The following is a 25,513-nucleotide window of genomic DNA, read 5'->3' as shown; positions in this document are numbered from 1 at the left end:
CTTAAGATTAAATTATAGAGCTATGTAACCAAAATAGTATGGTACTGGCATAAAAACAGGTAAGTAGGGTAATGGGTAGTGTGCCATGGAGTCACATTTCACAGCAGCCTCAAACTTCTTAGGCTCAAGCAATTCTCTTGCCTCAGCCTCCCAAGTAGCTGAGACTACAGGCACCCACTGCAATGCCCGGCTATTTTTTTTTTTTTTTGTAGAGACAGAGTCTCACTTTATGGCCCTCGGTAGAGTGCCGTGGCCTCACACAGCTCACAGCAACCTCCAACTCCTGGGCTTAAGCGATTCTCTTGCCTCAGCCTCCCGAGTAGCTGGGACTACAGGCGCCCGCCACAAGGCCCGGCTATTTTTTGGTTGCAGTTTGGCTGGGGCCGGGCTTGAACCCGCCACCCTCGGCATATGGGGCTGGCGCCCTACCGACTGAGCCACAGGCGCCGCCCCAATGCCCGGCTATTTTTAAGAGATGAGGTCTCGCTCTGGCTCAGGCTGGTCTCAAACCCTGGACCTCAGGCAATCCATCCATCTTGGCCTGCATTAGGGTTAGGATTACAGACATGAGCCACCATGCTTGGCCCATCTGGGGTACCAAGAACATACCCTGAAGAGAGGACAGTATCTTTGGTAAATGGTGCTGGGAAAATTGTCTACCCATATCCAGAAGAATAAAACTAGATTCTTCTGTCTTGCCACATACAATAACTGAATCAAAATATATTAAAAACTTAAATCAGCCTGGCGCCTGTGGCTCAAGCAGCTAAGGTGCCAGCCGCATACACCTGAGCTGGCAGGTTGGAATCCAGCCTGGGCTCACCGAACAACAATGACGGCTGCAACCAAAAAATAGCCAGGCATTATGGCGGGTGCCTGTAGTCCCAGGTACTTGGGAGGCTGAGACAAGAGAATCGCTTAAGCCCAAGATTTGGAGGTTGCTGTGAGCTGTAATGCCACAGCCCTCTACCCAGGGCGACAGCTTGAGGCTCTGTCTCAAAAAAAAACAACTTTAATCTGTGGCCATAAACTATGAAACTATTAAGAGAAAACATTGGAGAAATGCTTTAAGACATTAGCCTGAGGGAGGTTTTTTTTTAATTAATTAATTTATTTTTTGGAGGTAGAGGCCCATTCTGTCGCCCTGGGTGAGGTATTCTGGCATCATAGCTTACAGCAGTCTGAAACTCTTGGGCTCAAGCGATTGTCTTGCCTAAAACTCAAGTAGCTGGGACTACAGGTGCCCAGCTAGTTTTTCTGTTTTTAGCAGAGAGGAGGTCTGGCTCTTTCTCAGGCTCCTCGCAGATTACTGACCTCAGGCAATCCACCTGCTTCAGCTTCCCAGAGTGCTAGGATTACAGGCATGAGCCACCATGCCTAGCCAGAAGATTTCTTGAATAGTACCCTCAAATTATACTAAGTCTATATTAATTTGTCTTTCTTGGACATGATTGCAAGAGGGACTTTACCTAACAATTGCAATCAGTGTAACCTGGCTTATTGTACCCTCAATGAATCCCCAACAATAAAAAAAAAATTTTGTCTTTCTTGCTGTTATATTTATTTTACAGATAGGGATGAGGAAGAAATGAATAAGCGAGATGACAAAAGAGATATCAACAGGTACTGCAAGGACAGGCCCTCTAAAGATAAGGTATTTATTTAATACTTATTAAATAAGATATACCTTATAATGTGATGATTCCCCTATCTTCCATAATATAAACTTATGAGGTATTAATAAAGTTTATGACTGTATTAAATTTAATATCTGTATATTAACACTAAACATTTAGGCAGTTGTTTGGTGTTTTGGGTGTCAGATAACCAGTATATCTGATTCTTTTCTCCCACATTCATATATGAAATCCAGTCATTTTACTTAGAATAGGCAAAAGTCTTCAGATTATTGCTATTATATGGAAATAGTGCCAGTTTCTCACTTTCCAGGGATAAAAAAGGAATTTGTATGTTTTCTACTTCTGTATTTTCTTTAGGAAAAAGAAAAGACTCAAATGATCACAATTAATAGGGATCTGTTAATGGCTTTTGTTTATTTTGATCAAAGTCATTGTGGTTACCTTCTTGAGAAGGATTTGGAAGAAATACTTTATACTCTTGGATTACATCTGTCCCGAGCTCAGGTAATCTATCTTGTGAATCTTTACAATGAAAGCATTTTTAGTGACTGTTTTATAAGTTAACCTGTTCAAAAGAAAACACAATAGATAAATATTAATATTTAATTTCATAGATCAGTGCTTAAGATCTTTTTAATCTATACTAATTATGATGTGTAAAAGGTATATGATACATGCTGATTGTATGTATTTGAAATGTAATAATGCCCTTTTCCTCCTCCTCCTAGTTCTATTCCTTAGGGCTAATATATATATATATATATATATATATATATATATATACACTTCTCTGTCTTTTTGCAAGCAACTCAGATACATATGACAGTCCCATTTTTATAAACAAGACATGAAATCATTATATACATATTGATTGGCACCCTTTTTTCATTCAACAATACATTATAGTCTTTGTACTATGAAAATAGAGACCTACCTTATTTTCATAGCTGCATAGAATCTCATACAGATATTCCATAATGAGTTTAAACTAGCCCCTATGTTGAAGGTTGCCTTTCTTGGAATTACAACTATGCTGTAATAAATATCCTTTTTACATATACAGTATTTTAAAGTGCATGTTAGTATTTCTAGCAGTGTTATACTTTTTAACAATGAATTTTTTTTTTCCAAATAAATTTATAGGGAAGATGCTTAAAAAGCATCACCTACTCTAATTGAGTAGAAGTGGGTACATGAGAAAACAGTTTTCATGAATGTTCATTTTGAGTGAAAATTAGAACACAATTGTTCTAGGACAATGAAATAACATTTTCATCTTTTTAATTTGTTTACTTAATTGCATATAAGGTAAAGAAGCTTCTTAATAAAGTAGTGCTTCGTGAATCTTGCTTTTACCGGAAATTAACAGACACCTCAAAAGATGAAGAAAACCGTGAAGAATCTGAATCATTGCAAGAAGATATGCTAGGTTTGAGTGCATTAGTTTAAGATCTTCCTTTTTTGTAAATATTAATTATAGTAGATAAATAACTTTCTGAAATATGGGATCTTTTTATGTTGTGTTATAGGGAACAGGTTATTACTTCCTACACCAACAGTAAAACAGGAATCGAAAGATGTAGAAGAAAATGTTGGTCTCATTGTGTATAATGGTGCAATGGTAGATGTAGGAAGCCTCTTGCAAAAATTGGAAAAGAGTGAAAAAGTAAGAGCTGAAGTAGAACAGAAACTACAGTTATTAGAAGAAAAAACAGGTAAAGGATGGTTATGTTAATACTTCTAATACCTTGCCAGAACATATACGTGTACATACACACATACATACCATGTATTTTAGTCTAGACACATATGTTATTTTATTTTATTTTATTTATTTATTTATTTTGAAACAGAGCCTCAAGCTGTAGCCCTGGATAGACTGCTGTGACATCATAGCTCACAGCAACCTCCAACTCCTGGGCTCAAGCGAGTTGGGATTACAACTCAAGTAGCTGGGATTACAGACGCCCGCCACAACGCCCACCTATTTTTGTTGTTGCATCGTCATTGTTGTTTGGCGGGCCCAGGCTAGATTTGAACCTGCCTGCTCAGATGTATGTGGCTGGAGCCTTAGCTGCTTGAGCCACAGGCACCAAGCCAAAATTGCTTAGCTTTATAAGAATCTTTGCTTTTATGGCTGGGCATCGTGGCTCACATATATAATCCTAGCACTCTGGAAGGCCAAGGCAGGTGGATTGCTTGAACAAAACTGAGACCCTGTCCCTAAAAATAGCCCGAGATTGTGTTGGGTGCCTGTAGTCCCAGCTATTCAGGAGGCTGAGGCAAGAAGATCACTTGAGCTCAAGAATTTGAGGTTGCCGTGAGCTATGACACTATGGCACTCTACCAAGGGCAACAAAGTGACTCTGTCTCAAAAAAAAAGTGGAACCTGGATTTAGAAAGACTACTAGTTAAAATTTAAATTAAATAGGTATTACAGTGTGCTTTATAACTAATGAAATTGACATTTGTGGATTCAGTGCCCATAGCTCAGTGAGTAGGGTGCTGGCCACATACATGGAAGCTGGCGGGTTCGAGTCTGGGTAGGACCCCCTAAAACAAAAATGGCAACTGCAACCAACAAATAGCTGGGTTTTGTGGCGGCACCTGTAGTCCCAGCTACTGGGGAGGCTGAGGCAAGAGAGTTGCTTAAGCCTAGGAGTTTGAAGTTGCTGTGAGCTGTGATGCCAGAGTACTCTACCGAGGGCAACATAGGTAAGACTCTGTCTCAAAAAAAAAAGAAAGAAAGAAATAGACATTTATGGCCATTTTACGAAATTGTATCAGCTTATTTCAATGGCTTAATTTTTTTTTCCATTCAGGCATTTTATAAATATGTATTATATCCTTAGGGAAAGAATCCCAGGGTTTTCCCCTGTTCCGCTTTGGGTGTTTTCATCTTTTTTTTTTTTTTTTTTTTTTTGAGACAGTCTCATTTTGTTGCCGTAGGTAGAGTGCCATGGCGTCACAGCTCACAGGAACCTCAAACTCTAGGGCTCAAGCAATTATCTTGCTTCAGCCTGTCAAGTAGCTGGGACTACAGGTGCCTGCCACATTGTGCTGAGCTATTTTTTAGAGACAAGGTCTCATTCTGGCACAGGCTGGTCTCGAACCTGTGAGCTCAGGCAATCCACCTGCCTCAGCCTCCCAGAGTGCTAGGATTACAGGCATGAGCCACTGCACCCAGCCTTGTGTATTTTTATCTTCATGGTCCATGATAGCACCTGAGATTGTCCGTACCATGAAACCATATGGATATGATGAGAATAGATCATTCTGCATTTTTCTAGACGTTTGCGTTGCACATCAAATCTGGGGCTGAGGTTTGGTGCCCATAGCACAGTGGTTACAGCACCAGCCACATACACCAAGGTTGGCCCGGACCAGCTAAACAGCAATGACAACTGCAAGTAAAAAATAGCTGAGCCTTGTAGTGGGTGCCTGTAGTCTTAGCTATTTGGTAGGCTGAGGCAGTAGAATCTCTTAAGCCCAAGAGATGGAGGTTGCTATGAGCTGTGATGCCATGGCACTCTACCAAGGGTGACATAGTCTGTGTCAAAAAAAAAAAAAACAAGGGTGGCGCCTATGGCTCAGTGAGTAGGGCACCGGCCCCATACACTGAGGGTGGTGGGTTCAAACCCAGCCCCGGCCAAACTGCAACAAAAAATAGCAAGGAATTGTGGTGAGTGCCTGTGGTCCCAGCTACTCTGGAGGCTGAGGCAAGAGAATCGCCTAAGCCCAAGAGCTGGAGGTTGCTGTGAGCTGTGATACCACAGCACTCTACCGAGGGCGATAAAGTGAGACTCTGTCTCTTAAAGAAGAAAAAAAGAAACTCTGGGATGGATCATGCCAAATTTGTTTCACCAGTCAGGGTCACAAGGATTTTCCCAGCTCTGTGATCATCAGTGATTTCAGATTCACTAATGTACTAATCAATGTAGCCATGTTTCTTGAGCACAGTTAGAAATCATATAATGACTTTGGATCACAGTCTAGTATGAACCTAGTATTTGCCTCTGTTTTCAGCATTGTTGATGCTCTTGATAGCATCAGCCGGGACGTCATGTATACAGAAAGAGGATGGGAGGTGCAAGCATACCATAGCCTAAATATTTTTAATCTCAAAGTTAAATTGGAATTTTTAGGGAATAAAATGGTGAATTTTTTATTTTTCTTTTAACAGATGAAGATGAAAAAACTATATTAAATTTGGAGAATTCCAACAAAAGCCTTTCTGGTGAACTGAGAGAAGTTAAAAAAGACCTCAATCAGTTACAAGAAAACTTAAAGATTTCAGAAAACATGAATTTGCAATTTGAAAACCAATTGAATAAGACAATCAGAAACTTATCTACAGTAATGGATGAAATCCACACTGTTCTCAAGGTTAGAGATTTTGTACTTGTAATATTTTCATGATTTTATCTTTAAATTTTGTGGCATTCTTTAATATATTTTAAATGTTATTTAGCTCTTAATGTTTTTTCTAAAAGCAAATAATGATATATTCTGTCCTTCATGAGATTAGTCAAAAGTGATTCCCAGATTGGGTGTGGTGGCTCGTGTCTGTAATCCTAGCACTTGGAGTTCAAGGTGGGTGGATTGCTTGAGCTGAGGAATTTAAGACTAGCCTGATCAACAGCTAGACCTGGTCTCTACTAAAAATAGAATGAAAAAAAAAAAAAATTAGGACTTTGCACTGGTTGCCTGTAGTCCCAGCTGTTCCAGAGTATAAAGTTTGATGATTGCTTAGAGTCCAAGAGTTTTTACTTACTTATTTTTGAAACAGTGTCACTTTGTCGGTGGATTAATCTCACTATGTGAGTCCACGTAGTGTCACTAATCCACATAGTCTCACTCACATAGTTACACTATGCCATGGCACCACAGCAACCTCAAACTCTTGGGCTTAACCTATTCTTCTCTTGCCTTAGCCTCCCAAGTAGCTTGAGGCTTTTTTTTTTCTTTGTGAGATGGAGCCTCACTGTGTTTCTCTAGGTAGAGTGCTGCAGTGTCACAGCTCACAGCAACCTTAAACTCTTGGGCTTGAGTGATTCTCTTGCCTCAGACTCCCAAGTAGCTGGGACTACAGGCACCCGCCACAATGCCTGGCTGCATTTTTGGTTGCAATTCTTCTTGTTTAGCAGGCCCTGGGTTGGACTCGAACTCTTCAGCCTCAGTGTATGTGGCTGGTGCCTATTCACTGAGGTATGGGCACTGAGCCAACACCCAGCCTTTTTGTGTGTGTGTGTGTTTCTGACCATGGACTTTATTTTTTTTTATTTTTATCTATTTATTTATTTTTCTATTAAATCATAGCTGTGTACATTAATGCAATCATGAGGTACAATGTGCTGGTTTTATATACAATTTGAAATATTTTCATCAAACTGGTTAACATAGCCTTCTCAGCATTTTCTTAGTTAATTGTGTTGAGACATTTATGTTCTACACCTAGTAACTTTCACACATACCCTTGGAAGATGCACCATAGGTGTCGTCCCACCAATTAATCTCCCTCTACCCATTCCTTCCTCTCCCCTCTCCTCCCTCTCCTCTTTCCCCTTCTTCTTGGGCTATAATTGGGTTATAGCTTTCATATGAAAGCTATAAATTGGTTTCTTAGTAGGGCTGAGTACATTGGATACTTTTTCTTCCATTCTTGAGATACTTTGATAAGAATAATGTGTTCCAGCTCTATCCATGTAAACATGTAAGAGATAAAGTCTCCATCTTTCTTTTTCTTTTTTCTTTTTTTTTTGAGACAGAGCTTCAAGCTGTCGCCCTGGGTAGAGTGCCGTGGCATCACAGCTCACAGCAACCTCCCAACTCCTGGGCTGAAGCAATTCTCTTGCCTCAGCCTCCCAAGTATCTGAGACTACAGGCCCCCGCCACAACGCCCAGCTATTTTTTGTCTGCAGCCGTCATTGCGGGCCTAGGCTGGATTCAAACCCGCCAGCCGCTTGAGCCGCAGGCACCAAGCCAAAGTCTCCATCTTTTTTTAAGGCTGCATAATATTCCATGGTGTACATATACCACAATTTATTAATCCATTCGTCGGTCGAACACCTGGCTATTTTTAGAGACGAGGTCTCACTCTGACGGAGGCTCGTCTTGAACCTGTTAGTTCAGGCCACCTACCCATCTCGGCCTCCCAGAGTTCTAGGATTACAGGCGTGAGCCATTATGTCTGGCCTACAGTCTAAGAGTTTCATCATTGCTGTGAGCTATGATGATAGCACTCTACCCAGAGAGACAGAGTAAGAATCTGTCTCCAGGCTCGGCGCCTGTGGCTCAAGTGGCTAAGGCGCCAGCCACATACACCTGAGCTGGCAGGTTTGAATCCAGCCCAGGCCCGCAAAAAACAATGACGGCTGCAACCAAAAAATAGCTGGGCATTGTGGCGGGCACCTGTAGTTCCAGCTACTTGGGAGGCAGAGGCAGGAAAGTCACTTGAACCCAGAAGTTGGAGGTTGCTGTGAGCTGTGATGCCACGGCACTCTACCCAGGGTGACAGCTTGAGGCTCTGTCTCAAAAAAAAACAAAAACAAAAACGAATCTGTCTCCAAAAAAAAGAGAAAACGATTCCCAAAAAATTACAATTTCCTAAAACTTAGTTAGAATGTCACATGATTAATATACATAGATTTATTAAAGCAATTTTTAGTTGTAATTTTTTCCTATATCACAGTAAGTTTGAAATTTTGGAAGATAAAATTATTTACTTACTTCTTTTTAAAACCCATTTATTTTGGGACAGAATCGAAGGAAACTTTTGTACCAAAATATTAAAATTAATTTATTAGTATTCTTTATACTAGGAAAAAAATCTATTATGATAACTATCATTGTAAGCTGCTTTCAAAGTAACTTTTAAGAGACTCTAATAAAATGTACTTTTTACTTGTATATTGTTTCATAGGATAACGTAAAGAATGAAGACAAAGATCAGAAATCCAAGGAGAATGGTGCGAGTGTATGATAAAATTCATGTACCAATGAGGAATTGTGTTAAATAATGTAATATATTAAATCATGATATAAGAATGTTTGAAGGTGATGCATGTTTGATTTTAGTAGTATAAATATCTGTTAGTTCAAATGATGTATAAAGTTTTATGAATGTAACTTTCTGCTTTTGAAAATTGCTTGTAATTCCTAGCACTCAAATTATTAAACACTCCTTGAGTGAAATAATTTTGCATTGCAAAATATTTTAGGATGAACTTTGTTATAGTTTTAACCCCAATAAAGTTCATCAGTTTAATTAACAGTAGTATTTAATTACCAAATGTCTTTTATTAAAATGCCTAGAAAATTTTATTTATAGAATTATCATTGTTAGGTTGTTGATTTTTTTTTAGACCATCTTTAAAAAATTTCAGTATAAATCATAAAATAGCATGCTGCTTGATCTTTGCAAGATTTTTGAACCAGAAATTTTTTACTTGTCACTAAAAAATTCCCTGTAATTATCAGTCTCTAAAGCATTCATTAAGAATACAGTTCATCCGAAAGATAATATATCAAAAACGAAGAAAGCAATAGAGAACTAGTATTGTTATTGTATGTTAGGGTTTACATAAAATTGTCCTGATGTTAATATTATTGCTTTCAGTTAATTTTTCTACTTTGCCAGAATAGTACCTATATTGCTTTTAATTTTGAGGGTTTAAAAAGAAAAATACAGAATGTGTCAAATGTACAGTTTAGTACCAAGCCAGTAGATGTCAGTATGATGCCTTAAGTTAAGTCTTCTTTAATTAAAAATAATTTTTTTTATTAATCTGTGTACTTTCTTTAGAATTTTAGTGGATACTTAAAAGAACTGATTTAACTGAAATTTGAAAAGGTAGGAAATGTGATATACTCTAAAACAGTGGTTCTCAACAGAGGGTGAATTTATTTCTCAGAGAACATTTGGCAATGTGTAGAGAAGATTTTTGGTGTCACAGTTGGGTGAATGCTGCTGGCATTAAGCTGGTAGAGGCCAAGCGTATTACTAAACATCTTGTGTTGCATTGGGTAGCCCCTCACAAGAAGGAATTATCCAGCTCGGCTCCCATAGCTCAGCTGTTAGGGTGCGACGAGTAGTGCCTATGATTCAGTGGGTAGGGTGCTGGCCTCATGTACCAGGTGGCAGGTTCAAACCCGGCCCTGGCCAAACTGCAACAAAAATATAGCCAGGCGTTGTGGGTGCCTATAGTCCCAACTTCTCGAGGCAAGAGAATTGTCTAAGCCCAAGAGTTAAAGTTGCTGTGAGATGTATCACAGCACTCTACTTAGGGCGATAAGGTGACACTCTGCCTCTAAAAAAAAAAAAAATGCTTTGTAGACTGCCTTTGAGGCACTGGATTTTTAAGCAATAAGAATTAAAGAACTTGAACATGGACAGTATCCATGGCTCAGTGGATAGGGCACCGACCACATAACACCCAGGCTTGCGGGTTCAAACCCTGCCCCGGCCTGCTAAAGAACAATGAGAATTGCAACAAAAAAATAGCCTGGCGTTGTGGTGGGCACCTGTAGTCCCAGCTACTTGGGAGGCTGAGGCAAGAGAATCGCTTAATGAAACCCAGGAGTTCGATGTTGCTGTGAGCTGTGACACCATGGCACTCTACCCAGGACAACGGCTTGAGACTCTGTCTCAAAAAAGAAGCTTCTTGGTAAAAGTTTTTCACATGAAAACTTTTCACAAGTTTTTCATATGGCTCAGCACCCATAGCACAGTAGTTATGGTGCCAGCCATATACATTAAGGGTGGCGAATTCAAACCCAGCACTGTCAGTAAACAACAATGTGCCAATAAACAACAATGGCAACTGCAACAAAAAATAGTCGGGCATTGTGGCAGGCACCTGTAGTCCCAATTACTTGGGAGGCTGAGGCAAGAGAATTGCTTAAGCCCAAGAGTTTGAGGTTGCTGTGAGCTATGACTTTATGGTACTCTACAGAGGGCAACAGAATGAGACTGTCTGGAAAAAAAAAACAAAAAGAACTTGAATATGTCCATAATTAGTGGGAGTGATGAAATGGGTTCATCTTAACTGTGCTGCTGCTCCTCCCCTACCCAGGGGTAGTTAACAGGCCAGATTTCTACCCTGTTTCCCCTAAAATAAGACATCCTCCGAAAATAAGACCTACTTACAGGAAAGATAAGTCGTCCCCTGAAAATAAGACCTAGCGCATCTTTGGGAGCACACCTTAAAATAAGATTTTCGGGGAAACAGGGTATGTACAAGCTAACTATTAATTACCAAAAGGTCTAATTTGGTAAGTGAAAAAGAGTGGAGGTGAAGAGACAGTAGTCCTCCAGGCAGTAACAGCATTACTAAAACCAAGCAGATTATAATTTTATTTCCAGGGAAGTTTATCAGTTTGAATTATACCTGGCTCTGGGCCAGAGAGAGTCCAGCCCTGAATGTAGATTTTGCAAATTACAAGGGCCTCAACCAATGATCCAAGATTAAAGCCTGGACCACAAGTTCAGCAAAAAACTTGGGCAGAGGTCAGGAACCAAAGTAGAGTCTTACCCATATAATTTTTTTTTCCTTTCTCTAAATATTCTAAACCATACAGATTTTGAGTAAAGAGCTTGGTGAACACGAGGACAGTAGAGTTCATACCATATTTAGTACAGTAAAACTGATTGTAAATCTATTGGTATGATTTATTCCTAACATGTTGGGCACAGTTTGGATTAGCCGAGAAACCTGGTGAGCCTAAATCCACAGTTTGATGATATCAGATATGTAAGCTAGGCAGAGCTGAAATGCAGGTATAAAGTGATTTTTAGAAAAAAATAAAGTGATTTTTAGGGTGGGGCATGGTGGCTTAGGCCTGTAATCCTAGCAGTCTCAGAGGCTGAGGCAAGTGGATCACCTGAGCTTGCTCTTTTTTTTTTTTTTTGAGAGAGTCTCAAGCTACTGCCCTGGGTAGAGTGCTGTGGTGTCACAACTCAAAGCAACCTCCAACTCCTGGGTTCAAGCGATTCTCCTGCTTCCGCCTCCCCAGTAGCTGGGTCTACAGGTTCCCCCCACAATGCCCTGCTATTTTATTTTGGTTGCAGCCATCATTGTTGTTTGGCAGGCTCAGGCTGGATTTGAAACCAGCAGCTCAGGTGTATGTGGCTGACACCTTAGCCGCTTGAGCCACAGGTGCTGAGCACTGAGCTTGCTTTTGTTCAGACTGAACAAGAACGAGACCACATCTCTACTAAAAATAGAAAAACTAGCCAAGAGTGTGGTTAGTGCCCATATGCTGAGCCACTCAGGAGGCTGGTGCAAGAGAATTGCTTGAGCTCAAGAGTTTGACATTGCTGAACTATGACGCAATGGCACTCTCACTAGGGTGTCAGAAAAAGACTTGATCTCAAAATAAAAAAGATATTTATTCATATAAAGTACACAAATCTTATCAGGAGATCTTCCTTCAAATGGTGACATAAGTCTTTATTTTTAAGACAGAGTCTTACTATGTAGCCTTCAGTAGAGTTCCGTGGTGTCACAGTTCACAGCAACCTGTGACACCAAGTAGCTGGGACTATAGGTGCCCACCACAATGCCCAGCTATTTTTGTGTTGCAGTTGCTTGCTTAGCTGGCCAGGGCTAGGTTTGAATCCGCCAGCCACGGTGTATGTGGCTAGGTGGCACCGTTGACCACTGTGCTACAGGCGCTGAGCCGGTATTTAAACTTTAAAAACATTTTTAAACATAAGTTTAGGTATCTTAATTACCTGTTAAATATTTAGCATTGTTTTACAATGTCTTGAGAACATAATGGCATTCCAATTCACCAGTTTTAGAACCCACGTGCACCTGACCTAACACCAAGAATACCATATGATCACTTTAATTTTTGTCCTTATTGCACTACTGCACTTTCATTATTAACATGTTGTTAATAGGGTACTTCTTTTGTATGAAGTTTGCTCTAGGTTTTCAAATTTGAGGGGTTAGTTTAACTTCAGAATTAAACTTTTTCCATACTTCTCCCTGTTAATTAGCATTTATTTGTGGTTTTTTCTTTTCTTTTTTTTTTTTGGGGACAGAGTAGAGTGCTTTGGCATCACAGCTCACAGCAACCTCAAACTCCTGGGCTTAAGTGATTCTCTTGCCTCACCCTCCCAAGTAGCTGGGACTATAGGTGCCCGTCACAACACCTGGCTATTTTTTGGTTGTAGTTGTTGTTGTTTGGCAGACCCAGGCTGGGTTTGAACCCGCCAGCTCTGATGTATGGGGCTGGCTCCCTAGCCTCTGAGCTGTAAGCACCAACCCTATTTGTCTTTTTATGGTCTTTGCTCCAGAATTCTCAGTGCTCCAAAAGCAGGTGCAAATTTTGCCTTTGGTTGCATACAAACTTGGTTCAAATAATCGATATCATAGTGTTACTCTAGCAGTTTAAGCAAATGAAGCTTCATAAAGCACAGTGAACAACTTTAAATGTGGCCTAAAGGAAATAATTAAATAGAGGTTATTAAAACACTAATCTTAGGACTCAGGCATGGTGGCTGTATTCCCAGCTTGTTTGGAGGCTAATGCCAGAAGATTACTTGAACCCCAAGAGTTTGAAGACGCCATGGCACTCTAGCCTGGGTAAGAGAGTGAAACTCTATCCCCCAAAAATAAAAACACTCACCTTGAAAATCAAAACTTCTACATAAGCTTTCTTACATGTAAGGAGACTAAATACGGCTCAGCACCTGTAGTTCATGCAGCTAAGGCGCCAGCCACATACACTAGAGCTGGAGGGTTTGTATCCAGTCTGGGCCTGCCAAACAACAATGATAACTACAACCAAAAAATAGCCAGGCATTGTTGTGGGTGCCTATAGTCCCAGCTACTTGGGAGGCTGAGGCAAGAGAATCGCTTAACCCCAAGAGTTTGAGGTTGCTGTGAACTGTGATGTCATGGCACTCTACCCAGGGCAACAGCTGGAGGCTCTGTCTCAAAAAAAAAAAAGAAAAAAACTAAACTGAGTAATTTGCATGATCTGGTTTAGGATTATTCTAAATTTTCAGATTTAAGATAAACTGAACATGCAAATCAGTTTGCTATGACAAATTATTCTTTTTTTTATTTTTTTGCAGTTTTTGGCCAGTGCTGGATTTGAACCTGCCACCTCCGGCATATGGGGCTCGCACCCTACTCCTTTGAGCCACAGGCGCCGCCATAAACGGGTTTTTTTTTTGTTGTTGTTTGTTTGTTTTGCAGTTTATGGCCAGGGGGCTGGGTTTGAACCCACCACCTCCAACATATGGGGCTGGCGCCCTACTCCTTTGAGCCACAGGCACCAGCTGACAAATTATTCTTTGCTAAGGGTCATTTAATAGTTTGGAAAGTTGTTAATAGCAGTAATCTAAGCTTCATCAAAAAGTTGGTCTTATTTTCCTTTTCTAAAGGTGATAAAATGCAACTCAAAATGAAAAGTTTTTCTTTTTTGATCTCTAGGTAAGTGGTAATGGTTTAATGTTTTGCATCATCTTGCCTCAGTAAAACCCTTGATCCACTTCTGGTTTGCCCACCCAGAATGTTTTTCCAAATGCAGCTTATTTGTTATCTCTTAACTTTTTTTTGTCTTCCTTCAGGCAGGGAAAGAGCAGAATTGACTTTTAACATGTAAACAATGTTTAGGGCCCTGCCCATAGCTCAGTGGGTTGGACGCTGTCCACATACACCAAAGTTCAAACCCAGAGTGGGCCAGCTAAAACAAGAATGACAACTGCAACAACAAAAAAATAGATGGGCATTGTGGCGGGCACCTGTAGTCCCAGCTACTTGGGAGGCTGAGGCAGGAGAATCAGTTATGCCTAAGAGTTTGAGGTTGCTGTGAGTTGTGAGGCAAGGGCGACAGCTTCAGATTCTGTCTCAAAAACAAAAAAAAAAAAGGTCATTGCCTGTGGCTCGTTGCATAGGGCCCCAGCCCCATATACCAAGGGTGGCAGGTTCGAACTTGGCTGTGGCCAAACTGCAACAAAAAATAGCGGAGTGTTGTGGCAGGTGCCTGTACTCCCTTCTACTTCTCGCCTAAGCCCAAGAGCTGGCTAGCCCAAGAGCTGGCCTTCTCGCCTAAGCCCAAGAGATTGCTATGAGCTGTGTCACCATGGTACTCTACTGAGGGTGACAAAGTAAGACTCTGTCTCTTTAAAAAAAAAAAAAAAAAAAAGAATTAATGTTTAATAGCCATTCATTTTCTTTTGTAGGTTGGTTGGTAAACATGTTGGAAGCCAGTCCCTGGCCACACAAAGACTACTTGCTGTGTTTGGCTTTATCATAAATATTTAATTAAAGGAAAACCTACTTTGAACCATTCTTTCATAAGGCATAAAGTACACTACCTTTGGGCTACAATTAGCCATTTCCCAAATACATCTGTTACTCATTCCAGGGTTTTTTGCCAGCTTTGCAAACTTTAGAAGCCTTTCACCTCAGAGTTAGGAATGTTTCCAGGGATTTTTTTTTTTGAGACAGAGTCTCACTTTGTTGCCCTCAGTAGATAGTCGCGGTGTTGTTTGAGCAACCTCAAACTCTGAACTCAAGCAATTCTCTTGCCTCAGCTTCCCAAGTAGCTGGGATTATAGGATCCCACAATGCCTGGCTATTTTTAGAGGTGGGCTCTCATTCTGGCTCAGGCTGGTCTCGAACCTGTAAGCTCAATCAATCCACCAGCTTCACCAGACTGCTAGGATTACAGGCATGAGGCACCATGCCTGGCCTGTTTTCAGGGATTAAGCTGCTTTTTCCAGAAAAGGACCAGCCACCCACAAATGAGCATTAGAATTTCAATTTGGAGCCAGTGGGTGGCGGCTGTGGCTCAGAGGAGTAGGCGCCAGCCCCATATGTCAGAGGTGGCGGGTTCAAACCCAGCCCCAGCCAAAAACTACAATTTGGAGCCAGACACTATCCTAGGTTCTTGGGAGCCTGAGGAAAGAATCACTCTTGAGGGCAGTGCCTATGGCTCAAAGGAGTAGGGCGCCAGCACGATATGCCGGAGGTGGCAGGTTCAAACCCAGGCCTGGCCAAAAACTGCACAAAAATAAAATAAAATAAAATAAAGCAAAATGGTCTTTAAAAAAAACAAAAAGAATCACTCTTGTGCTCAGGAATTCAAAGCTATAGTGCACTATGAGGGCTTCTGAGACTAGTCACTGCTCCAGCCTGGGCAACACAACAAGACCTATTCTCTTGGCTCAGTGCCCATTGCTCAGTGGTTAGGGTGCCAGCTATATACACCAGGGCTGGCAGGTTCGAACCTGGCCCATGGCATTCTACTGAGGGCAACATAGTGAGAGACTGTCTAAAAAAAAACTATTCTTGGGCGGCGCCTATGGCTCAGTCGGTAAGGCACCAGCCCCATATACCGAGGGTGGTGGGTTCAAACCTCACCCCGGGCAAACTGCAACCAAAAAAATAGCTGGGCGTTGTGGTGGGCGCCTGTAGTCCCAGCTACTCGGGAGGCTGAGGCAGGAGAATCGCCTAAGCCCAGGAATTGGAGGTTGTTGTGAGCTGTGTGACGCCACGGCACTCTACTGAGGGCCATGAAGAGAGACTCTGTCTCTACAAAAAAAAAAACAAAAACAAAAACACTATTCTCTTTGGTTTCTTTTTTTTTCTCTAGGTGGAATGCCTTAAATGATCTAGAATCTGCCAGTTATGGTGGCTTGATCCTGTAATCCTAGCACTCTGGGGCAGAGCGCAGGTAGATCGCTTAAGCTTAGAAGTTGAGACCAGCTTGAGCAAGACTTGAGACCCTGTCTCTAAAAAATAATTGATCCTATGGCAGGAGCCTGTAATCCCAGCTACCTGGGAGGCTGAGGTAAGAGAATCACTTGAACCCAAAAGTTTGACTTTGCTGTGAGCTAATATGCTACAGCACTCTACCAAGGGTGACCAAGTGAGACTCTGTCTCCAAAATAAAAAAAAGGGCTCGGTGTCTGTAGCTCAGCGGCTAGGATGCAGCAACATACACTGGAGCTGGCATGTTTGAATCCAGCCCAGGCCTGCCAAACAACAATGACAACTACAACCAAAAAATTGCTGGGCATTGTGGAGGTTGCCTGTAGTCCCAGCTACTTGGTAGGCTGAAGCTAGAGAATCTCTTAAGCCCAAGAGTTGGAAGTTAGAGACTACTGAGGGCGACATAGTGAGACTCTGTCTCAAAAAAAAAAAAAAAAATTGAATATATACATAAAATTTATTTACAATGGTGTGGTGCCTGTGGTTCAGTGGGTAGGGCGCGGGCCCCTTATACCGAGGGTGGCAGGTTCAAACCCAGCTCCAGAGAAACTGCAACAAAAAAAATAGCCGGGTATTGTGGCAGGTGCCTATGGTCCCAGCTACTCCAGAGGCTAAGGCAAGAGAATTGTTTGAGCCCAAGAAGTTTGAGGTTGCTGTGAGCTATGATGCCATGGCACTCTACCAAGGGCAACAAAGTGAGATTATGTCTCAGAAAAAAAGAAAAAGGACAGTGCCTGTGGCTCAGTGAGTAGGGTGCTGGCCCCATATACCGAGGGTGGTGGGTTCAAACTCGGCCCCTGCCTAACTAGCCAGGCATTGTGGCCAGCGCCTGTAGTCCCAGCTACTCTGGAGGCTGAGGGAAGAGAATCATGTAAGCCCAAGAGTTGGGAGACTGCTGTGAGCTGTGATATCACAGCACTCTACCAAGAACGACAAAGTGAGACTCTGTCTCTAAAAAAAAATAGAAAGAAAAAAATGTAGGTACATAACTCACTGTCCCTTGGAAGTGTGTCTTCTGGTTCCCTAAAATTAAATCTCTTAGGTGAAGGGTCTGCTATCTGGTGCTTAACCTGAATTCCAGTGAAACTGATATAGTATACTACATGCGGCTCTAATAAAGTTACTTAGTAAAACATCTGTGGGAAATCAGAGGGTAAACTTAGATATTAAATTTGTAGGATCTATTGGCCTTTCACCTCTGTAATGGTAGGTCCCTCTGGTAAATGAGGTGTGTTCTTTGACACTGTTGCCTTAAAGTGTCTGGAGAGCTCTAGGGATTGGTAAAAGGGGCTACCTTTTGCTTTTTAAACCCTGGTTTGAATCTAATTCAGGTCAACCTTGTGACTATGAATTGTTTGTGTGAAATGGTGTGGTGATCTCAGCCTACTTTAAGGAAACACTTCTCATATGGAAACTGGCATAATTAGTTTCCCAGTTGACTGGTTTAGCTGAGAGACTCAAGATTGAATGGGCAATGAGAACAAAAACTAAATTGCCCTACCTCAGCTCTGCATGTTGTTTGGTGGACACACATAGGAGCTACGGTTCTGTTTCCAGCACCATCTAACAAACATATAAAGCAACTGAGTTGGACCAGGAGCCCCGCCATATGTATGCAACAGTACTTTCCATGTGTCCGGCCCATTTCTGTAAATCAGTCCCTCAACTGATAGGGCTCTCGACCAGAGATCTGCAAACTTTTTCTGTTAAGGGCCAGAAAGGAAATTTTTTACTTTTTTGTAGAAAGAGCTGTCTAGACTGGACAAGCTCTGTTGTCCAGGCTAGAGTGTTGTGGCGTCAGCCTTGCCCACAGCAACTTTAAATTCCTGAGTTCAAGGGGTCCTCCTGCTTCAGCCTCCTGAGTAAGTCTATAGGAACCTGCCACAAAATGTGCAGCTAGTTTTTCTATTTTTAGTACAGATGGATCTTGCTTTTGGTCCAAGTGGTCTGGAATTCCTGAGCTCAAGTGATCTTCCTGTCTCAGCCTCCGGAGTGCTAAGGATTACAAGCATAAGCCGTTGTGCCCAGCCTGAAAATTGGATATTTGATATTAAGGAAAATGAAATAAATAAAATGTAAATTTATGCAGAATGATTTAGGTGCTTTAAATAACTTCATCTTTATTTATTAATTTAAGTGACAAATCGTAAATGCATACAATGGCTTGATAAGAATTCACTGCAGCAGCTTGGCGCCTGTGGCTCAAGCGGTTAAGGCGCCAGCTACGTACACCTGAGCTGGCAGGTTCAAATCCAGCCTGGGCCCGCCAAACAACAATGACGGCTGCAACCAAAAAATAGTCGGGCATTGTGTCAGGTGCCTGTAGTCCCAGCTACTTAGGAGGCGGAGGCAGGAGAATCGCTTGAGCCCAGGAGTTGGAGGTCGCTGTGAGCCATGATGCCACGGCACTCTACCCAGGGCAACAACTTGAGGCTCTATCTCAAAAAAAAAAAAAAAGAAATCTTTCTCCCTCTGTGTTCTGAGTGGCCATGGCCTCCCAAAATGCTAGGATTACGAGTGTGAGTCAGGGTGCCTAACTGATGCTCTCTATAATGTTGAATAAACTAAATCATTTCAATTGTTCAAGTTCAGGATTGGTACCAACTTGATTTAGTCCTCCTGGTATCACACTTTCGTACTTTACCTTTTTGTTAAAGGTACCATTTTCTTGCTTTGAGCAGTACTGTGGGAGTATTCTGGCAGATACATGGATAAGTGGATTCCTGAGTTCCTGACATCAAGAAGCTTTAAAAATTAGGCCAAACACTGTTGCTCCTTCTTGTAATCCTAGCACTCTGGAAGGCCAAGGCAGATGGATTGCTTGAGCTCAGGAGTTCAATACAAGCCTGAGCAAGAGGGAAACCCCTATCTGTACTAAAAATAGAAAAACAAGCTGGGCATAGTGGTGAACACCTATAGTCCCAGCTACTTGGGAGGCTGAGGCAAGAGGATTGCTAAAGCCCAAGAAAGTTTGAGGTTGCTGTAAGCTACAATGATGCCATGGCACTCTAACCAAAGTAACAAAGACTATCTCAAAAAGAACCAAAATTGCTAATAGTTGGAATGTGAGATGAGAAATAGAACAGTTTGTGTTCTAAACATATTTTCAGAAAGTGTCCAGGCTGGGTGGCACATGTGGCCCAGTGAGTAGGGCAATGGCCCCATACACCTAGGGTGGCGAGTTCAAACCCAGCCCCTGCCAAACTGCAATAACAACAACAACAACAACAAAAAAAAGTAGCCAGGTGTTGTGGTGGACGCCTGTAGTCCCAGCTACTTGGGAGGCTGAGGCAAGAGAATTGCTTAAGCCCAAGAGTTTGAGGTTGCTGTGAGCTGTGACGCTACAGTGCTCTACAGAGGGCGATAAAGTGAGGCTCTGACTCGAAAAAGTGGCTGGGCATCACTCACGCCTATAATCCCAGCACTCTGGATGCTAAGGAGTTCAAGACCAGCCTGAGCAAGAGTGAGACCTCCTCTCTACTAAAAATAGAAAAATTAATGCCAGGGGCTCATGCCTGTAATCCTAGCACTCTGGAAAGTCCAGGCAGGTGGCTTGCTAGAGCTGAAGAGTTCAAGACCAGCCTAAGCAAGAGTGAGACTGCATCTCTTAAAAAAAAAAAATAGCCAGGAATTATGGCAGGCGCCTGTAGTCCCAGCTACTTGGGAGGTTGAGGCAAGAGGATTGCTTGAGCCTAAGAGGTTGAGGTTGCTGTGAGCTATGATACCACTGAAACTTGGTCTCCAAAAAAATAAAAATAGAAAATTTAGCTAGGTGTTGCAGCAGGTACCTATAGTCCCAGTTACTTTGGAGGCTGAGACAGAAGAATTGCCTGAACCCAGGAGTTTGAGATTTCTGTGAGCTATGATGTCTTCGCACTATAGCCTGGGCAACAGAGGAAGACTACCTCAAAAAATTTTTTTTAGAAAAGTGAGGGAAGAGACTCCTTAAGCATCTTTTATCCCCTTTCCTGTAGATACAACAATAAAGAGAAACTGGGCTAGAGGGAGGGGGCTTCTCTGGACAAAAGAGTACCTTTGAGATCTGGGTACCAGATCTGAGTGGGGCCAGCTCATTTTTGATGGGATTTGCATGTAAAGAGTGGGATATGAGGCCAACTTTATGCTCAGTGCTATAATAAAACTGAAGAAAAGTGTTTTCTCTTTTAAAATCCTGAAGCTGGGTTTGACATCTTGCCATAGGCCTTCCTTAATTTTTTTTTTTTGTTGTTGTTGTTGATAGAAAGAAAGGTTCGTGTGATTTTCTGTGTTTCAAATTATAAGAATTTGGCTGACATGCTCATCCATCCAAGGTACTTGGTTGCATGACCTTTTTTTTTTTGGAGACAGTCTCACTTTATCACCCTCAGTAGAGTGCTGTGGTGTCACAGCTCACAGCAACCTCAAACTCTTGAGCTTAAGCGATTCTCTTGCCTCAGCCTCCCAAGTAGCTGTGACTACAGGCACCCACCACAACACCCGGCTATTTTTAGAGACAAAGGTCTCTCTGGCTCAAGCTTGTCTCGAACTCAAAAGGTCAGGCAATCCACCCTCCTGGGCTCCCAGAGTGCAGGGATTGCAGGTGTAAGCCACTGTGCCCAGCCTGGTTATGTGACTTCTTTTTTTTTTTTTTTTTGGCCAGGGCTGGGTTTGAACCCATCACCTCTGCCATATGGGGCTGGCGCCCTACTCGTTTCAGGCACAGGCACCGCCAGGTTGCATGACTTCTTGACAGGCTGGTGCTCCAGCTTTCTTTCAGGAAGTAATATTTTCAGGTTCTGAGACTTGCCCTCTGACCCCAAGTCTGTTTATTTGACCCCAAGTTTAATGGAGTGGTGGTGTCACCTCATTTTGGGTAGAAAGTGTAGGAGAGCCAGTTACCTTCACCTCTTTCAAACCAAAAATCATTGTGGCCTCTTTTTTTTGTAAAATTCTAGGGGGAAGTATAGAAAATCTCAAAGAAAGAAAATTGCTTGTAATCCCTCCACCCAAAAGTATCCTGTTTCCCCCAAAATAAGACAGTGTCTTATTTTAAGGTGTGCTCCCAAAGATGCTCTAGGCCTTATTTTCAGGGGACATCTTATCTTTCCTGTAAGTAGGTCTTATTTTCGGAGGATGTCTTATTTTCGGGGAAACGGTAATTTCTCTCAAACACAATGATCATTAGTTTAGTTTCCCCCAATCATACAAAAATGGTATTATGGGACATTTTAATCACAGATGTCCAACCCTTTTTCTTTTCTGTTGCACATTGGAAGAACAAGAGTTGTCTCGGGCCACACAGTAAATACACAAACACTAATGAAAACTGATGAGCAAAAAGAAAAAATGTCTGTGCCTACTTTTCATGATATCCAACATCACAGATGACAAAAAAAGTCCTCGCAAAATCAACATGCAGTACTTTATGTGTGTTAATTTCTTTTCTTTCTTTTTTTTTAGAGACAGAGTCTCACTTTGTTGTCCTTGGTAGAGTGCTGTGGCGTCACAGCTCACAGCAACTTCCAGCTCTTAGGCTTAGGCAATTCTCTTGCCTCAGCTTCAGGAATAGCTGGGACTATTGGCACCTGTCACAACGAGAGGCTTTTTTTTTTTTTTTTCTTGTAGTTGTCATTGTTTAGCTGGCCTGGGCTGGGCTCAAACCTGTCAGCCTCTGTGCAGGTAGCTGGCCAGTGACCACTGTGCTATGGGCACCTAGCCTGGCTACATTCTTTTGTGACAGGAGATCACTAGTTTCTCATCCTTTGCCCCTGGGAACTCCTGAGGCAATGTCTGTTTTTTTTCCCCAAATTCCCACATCCAACCCAGGGCTGAATCCCACAGATTTCAACACTGGGCCACACCAAGTAGGGCAGAACCTCTATGATACTTTGCTTTCCTTACCAATACGGTAGGGACAAATCCTAGAAGTTCAGAAAGTCATAGATAAAAGGGTCCTCAGTTTGCTCCTGTAAAATGAGTTGTTGGGACAGTTCTGAGGTGCTGAGAATGGAAACAACTTGTGTAAACAGGTTAGGAGCAGGCCAGTGCGCTGGCGGGTCATCTGTACTCCCAGCTACTTGGAGGCTTGAGTCCAGGAGTTCCACTCTGTAGTGCGTGATGATTACGCCTGTGAATAGCCACAGCACCCCAGCCTGGGCAACGTAGTGAGACTTTGTCTCAAAGTAACAGGTTAGAAGCATAATCGAGACTCAAACGTGGGTTTCCTGCCACCTGGCCTAAGCGAAATCCTCAACACCCTAGGGCTGATTCCTTGTGGCTGGCCTCTTTCACTGGGAACAACCCCAAGACCGGGGCAATGACAGCGACCCTGATCCTCCCTGCTGCGGAAACTTATGGCTCTGCAGTTCGCGCAGCAGTTAGAGATAGCAAAGCTCTCTAGTGGGTGCGGGACTCTCCTAGGACTTGGAAAAGCCCCAGTGCTTGCCCATCGGGAAAGGGGAGCTCTGGTGGTAGAGAATGAGGCGGGTACTTCAGTACTTGGAAACCCCACTTGGGCGCTTTGCCAGCCAGAGCAGTGGCCGCCCCACCCCCGGTCCTGCCGCTCTCAGTCGGCTCCGCCCCCTGGAGCTCCGTTCCCCGGGCAGCCGGCGCCGCACAGAGTCAGCTGATCCCTCCCGCTGGCCCTGCACCGCCCGAGTCGCCTCTCGCCGGTGCGCTGAACTGTGGGCTCCTGGCCGTGCGCGGCAGCATGGCCCAGCCTGTGCAGCTGGCTCCGGGTTCCTTGGCGCTGGTGCTGTGCCGGCTGGAGGCGCAGAAGGCCGCGGGGGGCGAGGAGGAGCGGAGCGGGCGAGCGGTGTTTCGCGCCTTCCGCCGTGCCAACGCGCGCTGCTTCTGGAATGCGCGGCTGGCGCGCGCCGCCTCGCGGCTGGCCTTCCAGGGCTGGCTGCGGCGAGGGGTGTTGCTGGTGCAAGCGTCCCCCGCCTGTCTGCAGGTGCTGCGGGACGCCTGGCGGCGCCGGGCGCTGCGCCCGCCGCGCGGCTTCCGCATCAGAGCGGTGGGTGAGTGAGGGGCCCGAAGGGGAGGGCGCTCCGCGCGAGCTGCGGGGTCTGAAGTCCCGGCTGCAGGGACTAGTGCGGCTCCCAGATCCCGGCCACAGACTCGACGCGCCACACTGAGGGAGCTGGTCTGGGGGCCAGGCCGGGTGGCTGGAGGAGGGCTGACTTGCCATCGTGCTCCAGAGACAGTCCCTCTTTCTAGGCTAAGACACCACAAGCTGCAGTCTCCAAGGTGTGCCTGGCCCCTGCGAGGGCCAGCTCCAAGATGCCTCTGTTCCTCAACACTGTAAGCCCGTGAAGTGCTCAGATTACTGGCAGAAGAAACTCTACTTAGAAAAGTGATGCCCTGGGGAGAGAGATTAGGGTCCATGGGGGTGTTTAGGAAGATACCCCAAGGGGATGGCTAGAATTTGCCAAATCTGGCTGCAGCTTTTTCTTTTTTTGTCCTTCCTTTCCTTCTTTCTTTCCTTCCTTCCGTTGCAGACTCGGAGCAGACAACAGTCAGAGGTTTTTATGTTCTACTGTACTGGGTGGTGTGGTCTCTGGGTCAGGGTCTAGGAAACGGGTCCTTAACTGCTTAGGCTAGCGAAGGCGACATAGTGAGACTCTGTCTCAGAAAAAGAAAAGAAAAGTAAAAGAATTAAGTGGTGCTCTGGACACATCCTATGCCATTAACTGAGTACCAGGTGTCCTCAAACTGCGGCCTGCGGGCCACATGAAGCGGTGTGAATTGCATTTGTTCCCGTTTTGTTTTTTACTTCAAAATAAGATATGTGCAGTGTGCATAGGAATTTGTTCATAGTGTTTTTTTTTTAAACTATAGTCTGGCCCTCCAATGGTCTGAGGGACAGTGAATTGGCCCCCTGTTTAAAAAGTTTGAGGACGCCTGGAGTAGACTGTATCCCACCTTGCCAGTTTTGTCAGACTAACCTGTTAGAAAACACCAGCTTTTTGCTTGCACGAAGTAGTTTCTCATTTGAGAGACTAAACCTCTGTACTAGTAAGTGGTGTCTGACTGTGCTCATTAAATTCAGGCAGGCGTGTCAGCTCCCTATAACAGTCCAGTTCTATATTTATGTGCGGTTGTGATATCTGTTTGATGGTGTGTTGTTGACAGGCCACCAGTTGTTCCAGCCCTCAGTTTGACTCCTACCAAGGAACCTCTTGTTTTAGTCCATAAATTATCCTCCTTTTCCATCTGAGAGGAAGCAACAGCATATAAAAAACATTTGTTTTAGTCCTCAGGGATAAGGGAATAGGGCAGCAAGAGACATCTGATACTGTGTCTCATCTCTTCAGAGATGGTGTCTCCACAGCCCAGGCAGTCCAGGCCATAATACAGCTGGTTGAACCTTGACTTCTCACCTCCATACTGTCCTTCCTGTCCCTACCCCCACGGACCGTCCCCTTTCTTTACTTAAGAGCAAAAGAGAGCTCATTGCAAAACCACGTACACACATTTCATCTCCTTTTGCTTGCAGGAGTGAAGAAAATAGGTTTCTGGCTCTGAGAGCAGTGAGCTAAGTAGGAAGGGGAAGGGGGTCTTTCAGACAGGCTGGATGAAAAACTCTTCAGTTCCTTGTCCTCAGTTTTTCTGGTTTGAATTAGTGGTTGCATTCTCTGGTTCCCCCAGCCCCTTTCAAAGGTTAAGCATAGAGTATATTGTGGGGTTTGGGGAATACAGCTGGGGTCTTGACCTGGGGGTTAAATAAGAGAGGGCTTGTATGCTAAGTCAGATTCAGCCACTACTTCTCTGCCCTGGGGTCCAGTGAGCAATGGTGAATGCTGGTGTCTGGGTCAGTGAAAGATGCAGCACATGTCACCTGCTGCCCCCATTCTCTGCCCACTAGGTAACGCCGCCTCATAGCATGACTCAGATGCAATGGACACTCTGTAGGGTGTGCAACCCAGTAGTCTCTCTTCTGGGTCATCACCCTTGACTTGGTTCTCTTGGCAGGAATGAGTTTGAGGTTTTTAATAACAGTCCTGACAAGAATTTGAACATTTAGCTGGAATTTGGGCAAAACCACCACCCATTTTGAATTTTGAGGAGCAAAATAGGGAAAAATCTTAATTTGATGCCAAGTAATATATGCACATAAGGAGTGAGGGATGGCTGCCTTTCTTTTGAATAGGGATGAAG

The 25,513-nt window shown here is 43.3% G+C and overlaps 2 protein-coding genes across 7 annotated transcripts in view; both read left to right on the top strand.

Moving 5' to 3' along the window:
• CCAR1 (cell division cycle and apoptosis regulator 1) overlaps positions 1–8,852 on the top strand; it is an 80,573-nt gene extending 71,721 nt beyond the window's left edge. For all 4 annotated transcript variants that reach the window (XM_053586388.1, XM_053586389.1, XM_053586386.1 and 1 more), the window contains 6 exons: positions 1,572–1,654; positions 1,998–2,144; positions 2,949–3,069; positions 3,170–3,355; positions 5,824–6,026; positions 8,563–8,852. In XM_053586388.1, the coding sequence (XP_053442363.1) occupies positions 1,572–1,654; positions 1,998–2,144; positions 2,949–3,069; positions 3,170–3,355; positions 5,824–6,026; positions 8,563–8,622 (800 nt within the window). In that variant the 3' untranslated portion in view covers positions 8,623–8,852. The remainder of the gene's footprint in view (positions 1–1,571; positions 1,655–1,997; positions 2,145–2,948; positions 3,070–3,169; positions 3,356–5,823; positions 6,027–8,562) is intronic.
• A 14,152-nt stretch (positions 8,853–23,004) lies between these two features.
• Positions 23,005–25,513, top strand: part of STOX1 (storkhead box 1) — a 77,108-nt gene continuing 74,599 nt past the window's right edge. For all 3 annotated transcript variants that reach the window (XM_053586395.1, XM_053586396.1, XM_053586394.1), the window contains exon 1: positions 23,005–23,373. In XM_053586395.1, coding sequence (XP_053442370.1) covers positions 23,064–23,373 — 310 coding nt within the window. In that variant the 5' untranslated portion in view covers positions 23,005–23,063. The remainder of the gene's footprint in view (positions 23,374–25,513) is intronic.

Source organism: Nycticebus coucang, chromosome 3 (assembly GCF_027406575.1).
Source record: "Nycticebus coucang isolate mNycCou1 chromosome 3, mNycCou1.pri, whole genome shotgun sequence".
In the NCBI taxonomy this organism is placed as follows: Eukaryota; Metazoa; Chordata; class Mammalia; order Primates; family Lorisidae; genus Nycticebus; species Nycticebus coucang.
The sequence above is the reverse complement of the archived record's forward strand: the minus strand, read 5'-3'. Positions and strand labels throughout refer to the sequence as shown.